Below are 13652 nucleotides of genomic sequence, written 5' to 3'. Positions count from 1 at the left end.
CACATACACAGCTCAATGGATAAGACACTGGGAATTGTGGGCTCAAGTTCCATTGGAGGTTTATGGTATTTTTAAGGCAGTGCTCCAGCATGGCCACATGACTGAAACATGTAAAGAAGTAAAAGAAAATATAAATATATATATATATATATATATATATAGGTAGTGGGTAACGAACTTCTTCACTACTTCAGGGAGTGACGACCCTGCCTGAAACGAGTTCCAGGCTCAGCTGGCTCTGGCTGACAGTACCCGGTATGGGCCCCTATCCAGGGTTACGGAAAGGAGACAACCTTCAAAGAAATCCGGAGTGGGGCCCTGAAGGCGGTTTAGTGTTCGACTCGACACTCTTTCGGCAGCTCCTGCAACCAAGCAGGTGCCAAACATAATGCACTGCACTCCTTTGGTCGAGAGAGGAAACCTGACGATTGGGCTACCCAGGACTTTCTTATCTCTAGCCCAGGCCTGTGCAAAACTGGAGAGGACACTTCAGTGCTGCTGTAAAAAGCTGCAGAAACAACACGGGAGGTAACAGTCATGAGTGATAAGTCCATTCAGATTGGCATAAAATATGGGCGCTACAGGTTACCTCTGACGGTGGGAAGGACCTCCATGTCCTATTGGTTAGCTACTGCCCACCTCAAGCTGGGCACCCCCCAGTTAATAAGGTGCTGACCCGCCACAGGCCGCCTGCTTCATTGGGTGCTTGGAGCTAAGAGTATGACTTGAAAAGCGGCCTGCAACCTCTGCACCAGGCAAACAACTAAAAGTCAAGAAACCACCAGTCCTGCGGTTGGCAAGCTGGAATGTCAGGACCATGTGCCCTGGAATATTTGATGATCTACTCAGGGTTGAAGACACAAGGAAAATGGCCATCATTGACCGTGAACTAAAGAGGCTCAACATAGACATTGCTGGGCTACAGGAGACAAGACTTCCCTCAAACGGCAAACTCAAAGAGCAGGATTTCACCTTCTTTTGGCAAGGAAGCGATTCAGAAGAACCTCGTCAACATGGCGTTGGCTTTGCAGTGAGAAACTCATTACTCTCCTCAATAGAACCACCATCAGGAGGCACTGAGCGTATCCTCTCACTGTGCCTCTCGACTTCTTCTGGCTCAGTCCATCTACTCAGCATCTATGCTCCCACTCTCTACAGCTCAGAGGAGACCAAGGACCAGTTCTACAAAGATCTCAACTGTGTCATAGAAAATATACCAACGACTGAAAATATCTACCTTCTAGGGGATTTTAACGCTCATGTGGGATCTGACCATGATTCGTGGCCCATTTGTGTTGGACACTTTGGTATTGGCAACATGAATGACAATGGTCAGAGACTACTCGAATTCTGCACATACCATAACCTGTGCATCACAAACACATTCTTTACCAACAAGCCATCCCATAAGGCATCTTGGAGACATCCAAGATCTCGCCACTGGCATCAGCTGGATCTCATCATTACACGGAGATCCTTTCTGAATTCTACTCTATTGACCCGCAGTTACCACAGCGCAGATTGTGACACAGACCACTCACTAATTAGAAGTAGGGTGAGGATTCTGCCTAAAAAAGTCCATCGCTCCAAGAAAGTGGGCCGACCACGCATTAACACTGCCAGAACCTGGGATCCTACACTGCGAAAATGTTTTGCTGCTTCTATCAAGGTTGCCCTCAGTAGCTGCCCAACCTCCTCTGCTGGAAGTAGGAGGAACTATATCAGGGAAGCTTTGTATACGACATCAATAGATACTTTCGGCATGGTTCAATGCTGGGCTCTCAGAGCTGGAGCCAGTTATCAAAGCAAAGCGTGCAGCTCAGATGCAATACAAGAGTGACTCTTCTACAAAGTCACTCGAAGAACTCAGAAAGGCACGAAATAAAACCCAACTGACAGCCAGACGCTATGCAAATAGGTATTGGCAGGAAATCTGTCAGAGTATCCAGTCAGCTGCTGACAGGGGCGACACCCGTGGGATGTATGCCGGTTTGAAGAAGGCCCTCGGTCCATCCGCAACCAAGTCAGCCCCTCTGAAATCAACTACTGGAGATCTCATCAGGGATCAAAGCAAGCAAATGGATAGATGGGTGGAGCACTACCAGGATCTCTACTCACGGGAGACTACAGTGGCTGAGGCTGCAGTCGAGAGTGTCAAGATCTTGCCAGTCATGTGCGAACTTGACAGTCCACCATCTATAGCAGAGCTCACCAAGGCTGTTGACTCCCTAGCAAGAAACAAGGCTCCGGGAAAAGACAGCATCCCCTCAGAGATCATCAAAGCCGGCAAAAACACCATCCTGCTTCGGCACCTTCATGAGCTTCTGTGTCAGTGCTGGGAAGAGGGTACAGTCCCTCAGGATATGCGGGATGCTAACATCATTACGCTTTAAAAAAACAAAGGTGACTGTGGTGATTGTAACAATTACCGTGGAATATCTCTTCTAAGATGTTGGAATATCTTTTCTAAGATGTTGGAAAGACCTTTGCCTGCGTTATCCTGGCCAGGCTACACCTATTTGCTTCTCGAATCTATCCGGGATCGCAGTGTGGCTTTAGAAGAAGCAGATCAACTATCGATATGATATTCTCCATACGCCAACTTCAGGAGAAGTCCAGAGAGCAGAAAATGCTATTATATATGGCCTTCATTGATCTAACAAAGGCCTTTGACTCGGTAAGCAGAACAGGCCTCTTCATCCTGCTCCAAAAAATCGGATGTCCACCAAAGCTGCTGAGGATCATCAAGTCTTTCCATGATGACATGCAAAGCACCATACAGCACAACGGTTCAACATCAGCGGCCTTCCAAATAAAAAACGGGGTAAAGCAAGGTTGTGTCCTTGCTCCTACATTGTTTGGCATCTTCTTCTCGCTCTTACTCTCACATGCCTTTCAGACATCAGATGATGGAGTGTTTCTGCACAGTAGAAGTGACGGGAAACTGTTCAATCTCTCGCGCCTGCGTGCCAAGACCAAAATCAGAAACGTCCTGATCAAGGAGATGCTATTTGCTGATGATGCCGCTCTGGTATCACACACAGAAGCCCTCCAAAGGCTCATTAACTGTTTTGAGCAAGCATGTAACGACTTTGGCTTAGCTATCAGCCTTAAGAAGACCAACATCATGGGTCAGGCTACATCAGACATCCCAAACATACATATTGGAGACCACAGATTACAAGAGGTGGAGAAGTTTACCTATCTTGGCTCAACTGTCAACCTATCCCTTGACGCTGAGCTCAATATACGCATTGGCAAGGCAGCTTCTGCGATGGCCCAACTCTCCAAACGGGCTTGGGACAACAATAATCTGACCAAGACCACGAAAATGAAGATCTACCAGGCATGTGTACTTAGCACTCTACTGTATGGAAGTGAGACTTGGACGCTATACACACGCCAAGAGCGTCGCCTAAACATCTTTCACCTGTGCTGCCTCCAGAAAATCCTCCGCATCAAATGGCAGAATCATATCCCCAACAAAGATGTCCTCAAGCAAGCATGAATACCAAGCATGTTTGCACTCATCACACAAAGACGTATGAGATGGCTTGGGCATGTTAGCCGTATGAAAGACGGCAGAATCCCCAAGGACATACTCTATGGAGAGCTTGCTAGGAGTACTAGGTCTGTGGGTAGACCGTTCTTACGTTACAAGGATATTTGCAAAAGGGACATGAAGGCCTGCAACATCAATATTAGCGGTTGGGAGGCAGTTGCCGGCAACCGTGGAGAATGGCGACGTACCGTAAAAGAGGGAATACAAAGGAGTGACAGAGAAAGAGAGGAGAAATGGAAAGACAAGAAAAGACGTCAACAAGAAATTATGGCATTACAACCAGCCAGGAACAGTCATCGCTACATTTGTGGTACCTGCCAGAGAGAGTGTTTGTCCAGGATAGGACTACACAGCCCCAGCAGGAAATGTATCAGGACATGAAATGTAAAAGCCGGACTAGACTACTTTATGTGCAACTCCATTGTCTCCCGAGACAAAAAGGATGCCAACAACAATATATATATATATATATATATATATATATATATATAAACAATTGCAGCATGGAAGGTGTTTATAAGCCATTTAAGAAACACACAAAAACCGTTAGATTCACTTCAACAGTTAAATTTAATTTGTCGAAATATTTTCGTCGCTTTGAGACCGCGACCTGTTCACTGACAAAACTTCGTGGTGCATGAAGTTTTGTCAGTGAACAGGTCGCGGTTTCAAACAGACGAAAATATTTTGACAAATTAAATTTAAATGTTGAAGTGAATCTAATGGGTTTTGTATGTTTCTTAAATGGCTTATAAACACCTTCCACGCTGCAATTGTTTTTGTTCCAGCACACGATCCCAGATCAAGTCACTTGCTATGCAAGTATATATATATATATATATATATATATATATATACAAACACACACACATATATATATACATATACATGTATATATATATATATCCTTATATACATATATATATATCCATATATACATATATACATACTCATATATGTATACACCACTAAGGAAATGACAAGAGACTGGGATTTGTGGTGATTTGCTGAACTTAAAGACATGTCAAGCTAAGTAAAACTGCAGTCTTCTATACATACAGGCTTGTCTTTTCCAGGTGCTGGTGCCACATAAAATGTACCCATATCAGTGCCATGTAAGAAGCACCCACCACATTCTGTAAGGTGGTTGGTGTTAGGAAGGGCATCCAGTTGTAGAAACCATACCACAACAGACAATTTTGTGTCTGGACAGCTCCATGTCAAACTGTCCAACCCATGGAAAATGGATGTTAAACGTTGATGATGTTGATAGATGATGATGATGATGATCACACACACACATACATGCACAGAAACACAGATAGAGAAAATAGCACCTTTAATTGTTGAATTCACCATACAAAGCCAGCAATTTAGATACAGAAAATACTTATTCAAATCAATATATCTGAAAATACATGTTAACACAATGTTTTCTGAGCAATCCAATATTTGTTAAACTTAAAGTGAACTAAGAAAATATTTACTGTACATAAACCCACACAAAAAGAACATTAAGAAGAAATATTTAAATATTTCAATTTTTAATTATAATTGCTTTTCATATATTATATAATAAGCATAATTTTTCTTAAAATGTTTATTATATTTAATATATAGAAAACTAATTGACGTGATGTAGAACCTCTATATTTCTAGTTGTCATAACTTAGAATTCAAATGTTTTTATTTTTTCATTATCCACTGATGGCATCAGAAGTTGAATACAAAAAATAACTTTTCTTCGATTATATTTCTTCCTAACAGTCTTTTTGTATGCATTCATGTAATGGAGATATTTTCTTAGTTCACTTTGAATTTAATCAATTTTGGATCACCTTGAAAACATTGTGTTAACATGTATTTTCGGATATATTAATTTGAATGATATTTCATGTATCTAAATATGTCAATGCAACTGTGACTCCTGTAGAGAATCCATCCGTTTTCACATCCCACTTCATATCCATACTGGACACAGCTGGAAAATTTCCAGATCTATTCCCTTCCATTTTTTCAGGTTCACCACCTTAGATGCATGCATAATGTGAAGTACTACTCATTTTGAACCAACTATCACAGCCCTGACATTACCCTCAAACATTGTACCCCTGAGCTAGTTCATATAGGCACCAAACTCGTTAATCTCCCTCTCTACAAGAATCTACTCTGATCTCTGGAGATGTGCTACAGAATTTCCCATTCCTAAGAACTCCCCTTTCTAATCTTGTCATCTATCGCCTTTGCATGCTCAATTCTAAAATCTTAAAGAAAATGGAGACAGTTATTAACAACATTCTCAAGTAGGGCTTCAGTAATCCCAAATGCTCTGGTGACCTACTTTCCTAAGTCTTCTGCCAGTGCAATCTCATATTCAAGAAATTTGGTGGAAACAATGTTGTTGCTTTCAAGGTCGGCAAAGCTTTCAGCTGTGTGGGATGTGGAAGAACTTGCCTAAGAAACTTCTGTTTCATATCTTTCCCGCTGATGTTGACTTGGAATCGTTTAAATGAAAGGTTAATGGCAATATCATCACTACTCTTGGAAGGCCTGCTCCTTCCTCCAATTTGTCACCATGAATATTGTGTCAATAGATTGTAAGTCATTTAGTTCTCAACAGCCAAGCGTATGTACAATAGGGGTGGTAATATATCTGTGCTGTAATGTGGTATTGATGCTTAAGCTTAAGTTAAGGCTTAGTTGTGATCCAAACATAACCTCTTCTGACACAGAGGATCGGGAGCCCTTTTGGGCATTCTATTTTCCTTGCTGGAAGGGCTCCCAACTCATGGGCCAAGTAGGGTTAGATGATGGGGGGGGGGTATCGAAAGGGCCAGCATGTGCAACCTGATCACCTCTGCCAGTCAAACTCCCAACCCATGCGTTCCCGTCTCAATACTGATTTTGCAGAACTGGGTTGGGTGTGAAAACCAACTTTAAAGTATAAATATAGATTTTTTGAATCAGCAATGTTGTGTTCGGTTAAGTCCTACTTGGGTAAAAAATCAATAAACTGATTCCTTATGGGGTTTCCCATTCAATCAGGATGAAAAATAAATAAACCGATTCCTTATAGAATTTCCCACTAAAATTGGCTACACCCCATTTTCAACCATAACTTTTACCAATTTTGACGTATTTTGTTCAAACTTGATCATGGGATCTTTGAATGCTTTAAGTTCTCAAAAAAAAATATATATAAACAATCGATGAGTGGAAACATCAATAAACCAATTGGGATTTCCCAATCAAATTGTCTGCAACCCATTTTCAGCCAAACATTTACCAGTTTCAGTGGATTTTGCTCAAATTTGATGTCGGTGTTACTTAGTTTGGTTGGAAACAAAGTGCTTGATTAGCTTAACAATCCTAACTTAATCCTGGGCAATGCTGGGCTATAATGCTAGTAACTTCTTAAAACCCGGAAAAATCATTACTGCAGAAACATATTGCTATGAAATTGCCAAAATGAATGAAAAATTGCAACTCCAGTTCCAGACTGGTCAACAGAGGAGGATCAATCATTATTTATGACAATGCTCAACCAGATGTTTCACCAATTACGTTTGGAACTTGAGGGAACTTGACTACAAAGTTCTTCTCCATCCAGCTTATTCCCCAGACCTTTCTCCTACCAACTATCACTTTTTCAAGCACCTTGATGGTTTCCTGTCAGAGAAGGAGTTCAAAAATCAAACCAATGCTGAAAGTGCAATCAAAGAGTTCATTTGCTCCAAAACTCCAGATTTTTATGCTACCGGAACAAACAAACTTGTAATTCGTTGGCAAAAATATGTTGATTGTAATGGTATTGACATTTTCACGAATAAAATTTCTGCATTGTTGAAATATACTGTGATGAATTTCAGGTTTCAAAATGTTGCTTACTTTTTACTCAGCCTGATATTTAATCATTTAATTTATTCATGATTAAGATTAGAATATATATATATATATATATATTTTCTACTCTTCCTGAAAAAACTAACATTTAATTAATTGATTTGCTGTTACACTATCTATATATACAGAACATCTATGATATCCTTTTCTCAAATACAGAATTCAGTCTTTTTCTGTTCTTTTAACTAAACTATTTTATCTCCACTTGAGAGTTTATCAATCACTTAGTGCTAGCAGGATAAACTATTCTATCAATATGGTCCATGTCAAGGTGTTTACAACCAGAACTGACTGGTTAACAAAATATACCACCATCACTTCGCTGTCTTAGGTCTGTCTGTATCTCATCTCTAAAAAGTTGACTAATGACTACATACATACATACATACATATTAATGACCAAGATTTTAATGTTAATGATAATAAATTTACAATTTGCAAGAAAACTAGCCATATTTCAAAGCAGTTTATATAACAACAAATATGATTTACATTAACATCTTAGATATTAATTTCTGAAACATCTGTCTGCTAAAACTGAATATGGATATCAGCAGGGAAGGCACAATGCTAAATGTGTAAGTTATATATTAATTTATTACTCAACCATCCTCTCACACCTTCTCCAATGAAGGGATATAATTAATAAATATCCTAGAAACAGCTGTAAGACCTTCTATCTATAAATGTTCTAATATCTACACAGCCTTGGTTTTTTTATCTCATTAAGCAAACATTTTTTATAGAACTTTATATATTTTCAGGAAGTTCAATTTTCAAGCAGGAAATCATTGGTAGATGAAACATTATTTTCGGTCATGACAGTACCAATTTGTGATGAGATTGGCCATCTAATTAGTAAGTACCAATAAAAATAGGTCATCTGCATAGAAATTGAGCCTGCCTACAGGTATCAATGAACAAAATTACTTGATATTTGGTGATAAGATGTATACAAGAATGAGTGGAATGAATGATTTAATGCACTCCCAATTCCCTTAGGTTACAGATGAGTTCAAAGCAACTTAATTCAATAAAGCTGAATTTTAACCTGACCAGTAAAATAGTTAAATTCAGCTCTAGAAGGTGAAAAGACACTTCTTATTTTTAGATTGCTGCTAATGTACCATATAGCAAAAATCTTTACTGCATTGTATTATTACCTGCTGACTTCTAGGGGAGTTTCTAGGTTACTGAGACTATGGCGACAGTGTAACACTATTGACACAGTACAGATCATCAGTCTTGCAGTACACAATCATCAGTCAGGCAGTACACAATCAGCTTAAACAAGTTACATATTGTCTATATGGACATTTGTTTATATTAGCTAATTAAATGCTTTTGGTTATTGGATTACTGTATGCTATCATTACATATTACTATTGTTTTAACTTGCGTATTATTACATTTTTGTATTGTTTCTACAACTTTGAGCCTGCAATCTAACTGTATATAATAGATATTGAATGTATTACCTTTACTACCCCATCCACCAGAAGACAGTTGTAACTGCACAACTGGGAAAAGTGGGAAAAGCTCACATTAATGTGGTGTATGAGTGTATGAGTCCCACTAACAAATTTTACATAAGATATACTACTAATCTGATGAAACACAAAATTTCAACTCATAGACTTCCTTTTCTTAATGTTAAACTAATATCTTCTCCCTCAGTTGAACATATTCACTTACCCAGTTCCCAAAATATTAGCTTTGAGAGTAAACTGTCCATTCTGGCTACATCCCAACCCTACAGAGGTCACAGAAAATTTTGTTACCTCTGCCTCTGCAAGGCCTTAGAAATTCTCTTCATTGACAGGAAACAAATTCTTAATAAACACAATGATCAACAAGCTAATTATAAACATAAAGTAAGATTCATGTTCCAGAAACCTTACCAGATGTATTTTATGTAGAAGGAAAGGAAAAAAAATAAGAAAACTCTTATCTTCAGATGAATTCAGAACAGAGTATCCAGATTCACATCACAAGGATAGAGAACTTGTCGGACATACCTACATGTGTACACTACCCCAAACTCTAACCAGAAACTACAACCCCTTTGAAATTCTCTCTATACGTCTGTTCACCTCTGAATCTGTTCAGAGAAAGAGGCTGTTTATATGTCCCACTTCTTGATGTGACATCATTTCCCCTTGCTTCTTCTCTTGATGTCCCTCTTCCCCACATGCTTCTGGTCCTGATGTCTTCCTTCACTTCTCCACAAGTCATCCATCCACCTGGGTGGGTGACACTATCTTTGTGATCAACACATGATCATTGAGCTGGTCTTTCCCTCTCCTTCATCAGAGGAGCTAACAATTATACAAACATCCAAGATGTAAATTAGCATTCAGTCCACTAAATATATTATTCTGTGTGTTAATTGCAGTCACCCTTCCTTTCTCCCATTGAGTTGTGCTCTGTGCATTTGGTGGCTTCACCCACACTTTGTTTCCAATTCGGACATGCAGACTGCTGTGATTCCACCCTCTGGTGTCTCCATTCATACTGGAATACAGCTCTTTGTGGAACTGACTCCCCAGCTTGTTCTACCAAAAAACTGTCCCACAGCAGTCTGAAGTGGAAGGGTCTGTATCTGGTCAGATAGGAGATAAAGTGTGGGTGAAGCCAACAAATGCACAGTGCACAACCCAATGAGAGAAAGTACAATCTCTAATACCTAAAGCACGGTCCATTTAACATCTGTCTTTCTTCTCTCACCATACCCCAGTTTTCATTATTTGCTACCTATCTTTTCATCCTACAAGTATCCGTCATCACCGTTGTTGCAACATCACATCATTCTGTGTTAACTCTTGCATCTTTTCCACTAAGTTACCCACTGACCTCATGTTTATATCCTGCAGCTGCTGCAACCTCACTGAGACGTGATTAGGGAATCTGGTCATAAAAACTAGCTTCACAATCCACTCCATCACTCCACCAGTAAATGTAGCTAACTCAGTTAATTTCCTTATCTTTCTTACAATCAACTTGCTTGCTTATCCATCTCACTCTCACAAGCTAAGTGTAGGCTTTAAAAGCTCCTTCCATATACACATTTTTCAGTCACTCTTTGATCTTATTAACTTTTAGCCAATCCAATTCCTCCATCTCTAAATACAGGTTCAGCACACTTCCTTCTAAGTAAAGTGGGATACGACTAGCCATATTTTGAAGCCCTCTAACTTTGCCATGAGCTTCACCTTTTTTTATCCAGGTCACCATGTTACCTTTGCCAGAAAATGGTCTCAAAACATAATTACTAATAATGTCATATGTAAATAAATATAAGTTTGTTTTTGAAGCGCTGAAATGTATTGTAGTACAAGTAGAAAAATATATTTTTTCAACGCGTAAGTACTAATAGAACAGCATATATAGGATGCAATGTATTTAAACTGGCCATATTCAGATCCAAAATATTCTAGTTGTTTTATGTTCAAACCAACCAGATCCAGCCTCTCACACCTACCATACAATGTCATTCTAAGAATAAAGAGACACATTATTGAAATTTCAAAGCTATGAGATAATGCATGATTAATTCAAATATGTAAATAAATAAGCATTCTATTTGATAGTGTTAATATAACAAAGACAATTTATATATATTTGATTATTTTTGGCAGGTATCATTGATATTTATAGATTGGGTGAAAACTTAATGTTTGAAATGGAAGATAAACATGTAAGTTTATATCTCTTCGCTATTTTCGTAGTTTCTTTGGAGTGTGCCCATCCCCCACTTGCCCCATTTTTTGATTCTGCTTCCCATTTTCTGTCTTCATACATTCATAGCTTATTCCTCCATTCTATCTACATTTTCTTCAATTTTCACCTATTCCTACCCAGTGTTAAATTAAATACCAGTAATGTTCTAAACTTGATCCTGTGACTAATATGCAAACATGAAGACGAAAACCTCTGAGTTGATATTGAGACCAGCTTCCAGATTTTATTCACACCATCACCATTTCATTTATTCTCTCAGAAAAGGAAGGAATACACAATTCGCTATCCTCTAAGTTTCAAAATAATGAAAAGTATGCCTTGTTAAAAAGAAGCTAAAATTTAATGGAATGTTCCAAATCTTTTTTTATTTGAAAAATTTAATAAACACCTGGTACTTGATTGCTTAGTACTTATTTTATTGACTCAGTATGAAGTAAACTTTATTTTCTGAATTTAAAAACCACCAGAAGAGACATATCTATGCATTACAAAATGGTTCTGTTCTCTATCTTACAACTTAGTACTAACTTGTTTCAATATTAACTGGTTTTCTTAACAATGCTTTTTGGAAAAAAAATTAATTTAAGTTAAATTGTAAAATAAAAGTGAAGTCTAGAGTTACCTGCTTTAAAGGCAAAATTGAAGATTCAAAATTTTAGAAATCAATTATGTACAACTCAATAGACTAGTCACAATCATCATTTCAATCTTCACTATCACATTATATTTCACTAATTTAATTTTTTCTAATTTTTGCTTGTAGTTGGCATACTGTTTTCGTATTTGGGCCAGTGTTCTTCTGAAGAATATTGAGGTGAGAAAATATGTTCACCCTTAAAGTTAAATGTGATTTTTAGTAATAAGCAGGTCCAACACCTGCTGTTCCATGTACTCTCAAATTTAGATAGTCCAATTTAGAACCTTATGAATATTGTTATATATTAATATGCAATAGTCCAGTTGCTGATCATATGGTTATTGGTTGAGGGTTTAACTTTTATTTTCTAAGAAGGATGAATATATTTAAGATACAAAGCTATATTGAATGGTAAAATGTATAATTAACTGGTTGCTGTTTGTTAAGTATGAGTATGTTGAGTTTGCATAGATAAATAGCAAGAATTTGACTAGAATGATTAAGGTTAAAACCGAAGTTAATGAAAGCATGTTATCAGGAACTGGACTAAATGTATTTACATATGTTTAATCAATTACATCATATGTTGTAATGGTCAATGTTTATAAATTTTAACAGATTGGGACCCAAATGGAACATCAAAGACAACTGAATGATTTTATTTTAACTGTGACAAGGTAATCATAGCAAATATTTTTCTTGTGTCATTTAAGGCTTTTGAAGACTGCTAATTTTTAATTGAAAAAGATTTACTAAACATTTAGTAAATTCAATAAATTCATACCCACTATATTGACACCTAAAAATTGATACTTTAACCATGTGATGACTATATTTATTTCTCTTAGCTAATCAAATTGATTATACAAAAAATTTTCCAACTAACTAATATTCTAGCTTCCAAATACCTAATGGTTCAGACAAGTATAGTCTATTGTTAGTTTAACATACAAAACCTCAACTTGAAGGACACTGCTTAAAGAAAAATTCAATTGTATATACTTAGAACTTGATGAGCTTGGGTGTTAAACTTGAAGTACCTCGACCATGAATGAAACAATATTAGTGTTAAAATGAAATACAATCTGTCGATTATGTGACAGCCAGAAATCTTTGTGAAAACAAAATTTCAATATTTTATATAACACCCAGTGTTGCCAGGGTGTTATGACCTACAGCCATATTGTATTATTTGTTCCTTTCTTATGGGCAGAATCAGCACAGTTGATATATAGTGAACTGAATTACTGGTGTAATGGAAGTTATTGTTTGTTTAAAAGTGAAGGTGACAATTTGCATGAGTTTGCATGATGGCACTTTCTGTTCTTAAGAAGGATCACAAACTATGTAATGTTTCATCGTATAAAAGGGAGTTGATACAATTTTTCCCAAAAATCACATTTTCATAATTTTACTTTCCCCTCGTCCCCACTGCAATTTCTTAATTTGTAACTTTTTAATGAATTTTTTTTTATCCATGTAGAAAAATACAGAGATTACGAATCTAGGAAATTAATTTTTTTAAAAAGTTTAATTTTTCTTAAAGAGACACTCAATACCCCTTCCCCCACCTTGCCCACCCATCACCTACCCGCTTTCAAAAATCTAAAAACACCCTGTGTTTCACTTTCATCAGATGTTTTATGCATGCGTTGAATTGTACTGAAATAGCAGATATAAAAAATATTAGGGCACCACCAGAAAACCCAACATGCTAGAAACAACAGGTAAATGACATTATTTCTGAAGAAACGTCCCCACTTTCCAAAAAGCTAAAAGTGAAACATTGGGAGTTTGTTGCATTTTGAA

At 37.6% G+C, this 13652-nt stretch overlaps 1 protein-coding gene across 1 annotated transcript in view; it reads left to right on the top strand.

Moving 5' to 3' along the window:
* The window catches only part of LOC115214492 (probable 3',5'-cyclic phosphodiesterase pde-5), a 287952-nt gene that overhangs the window by 126590 nt on the left and 147710 nt on the right, over positions 1-13652 (top strand). Inside the window, exons 7-10 of the mRNA XM_036505003.1 lie at positions 8230-8323; positions 11104-11162; positions 11970-12020; positions 12462-12520. Coding sequence (XP_036360896.1) covers positions 8230-8323; positions 11104-11162; positions 11970-12020; positions 12462-12520 — 263 coding nt within the window. The remainder of the gene's footprint in view (positions 1-8229; positions 8324-11103; positions 11163-11969; positions 12021-12461; positions 12521-13652) is intronic.

This window comes from Octopus sinensis, linkage group LG7, assembly GCF_006345805.1.
Source record: "Octopus sinensis linkage group LG7, ASM634580v1, whole genome shotgun sequence".
In the NCBI taxonomy this organism is placed as follows: domain Eukaryota; kingdom Metazoa; phylum Mollusca; class Cephalopoda; order Octopoda; family Octopodidae; genus Octopus; species Octopus sinensis.
Note: the sequence above shows the minus strand (reverse complement) of the source record. Positions and strands in the feature narration are given on the sequence as shown.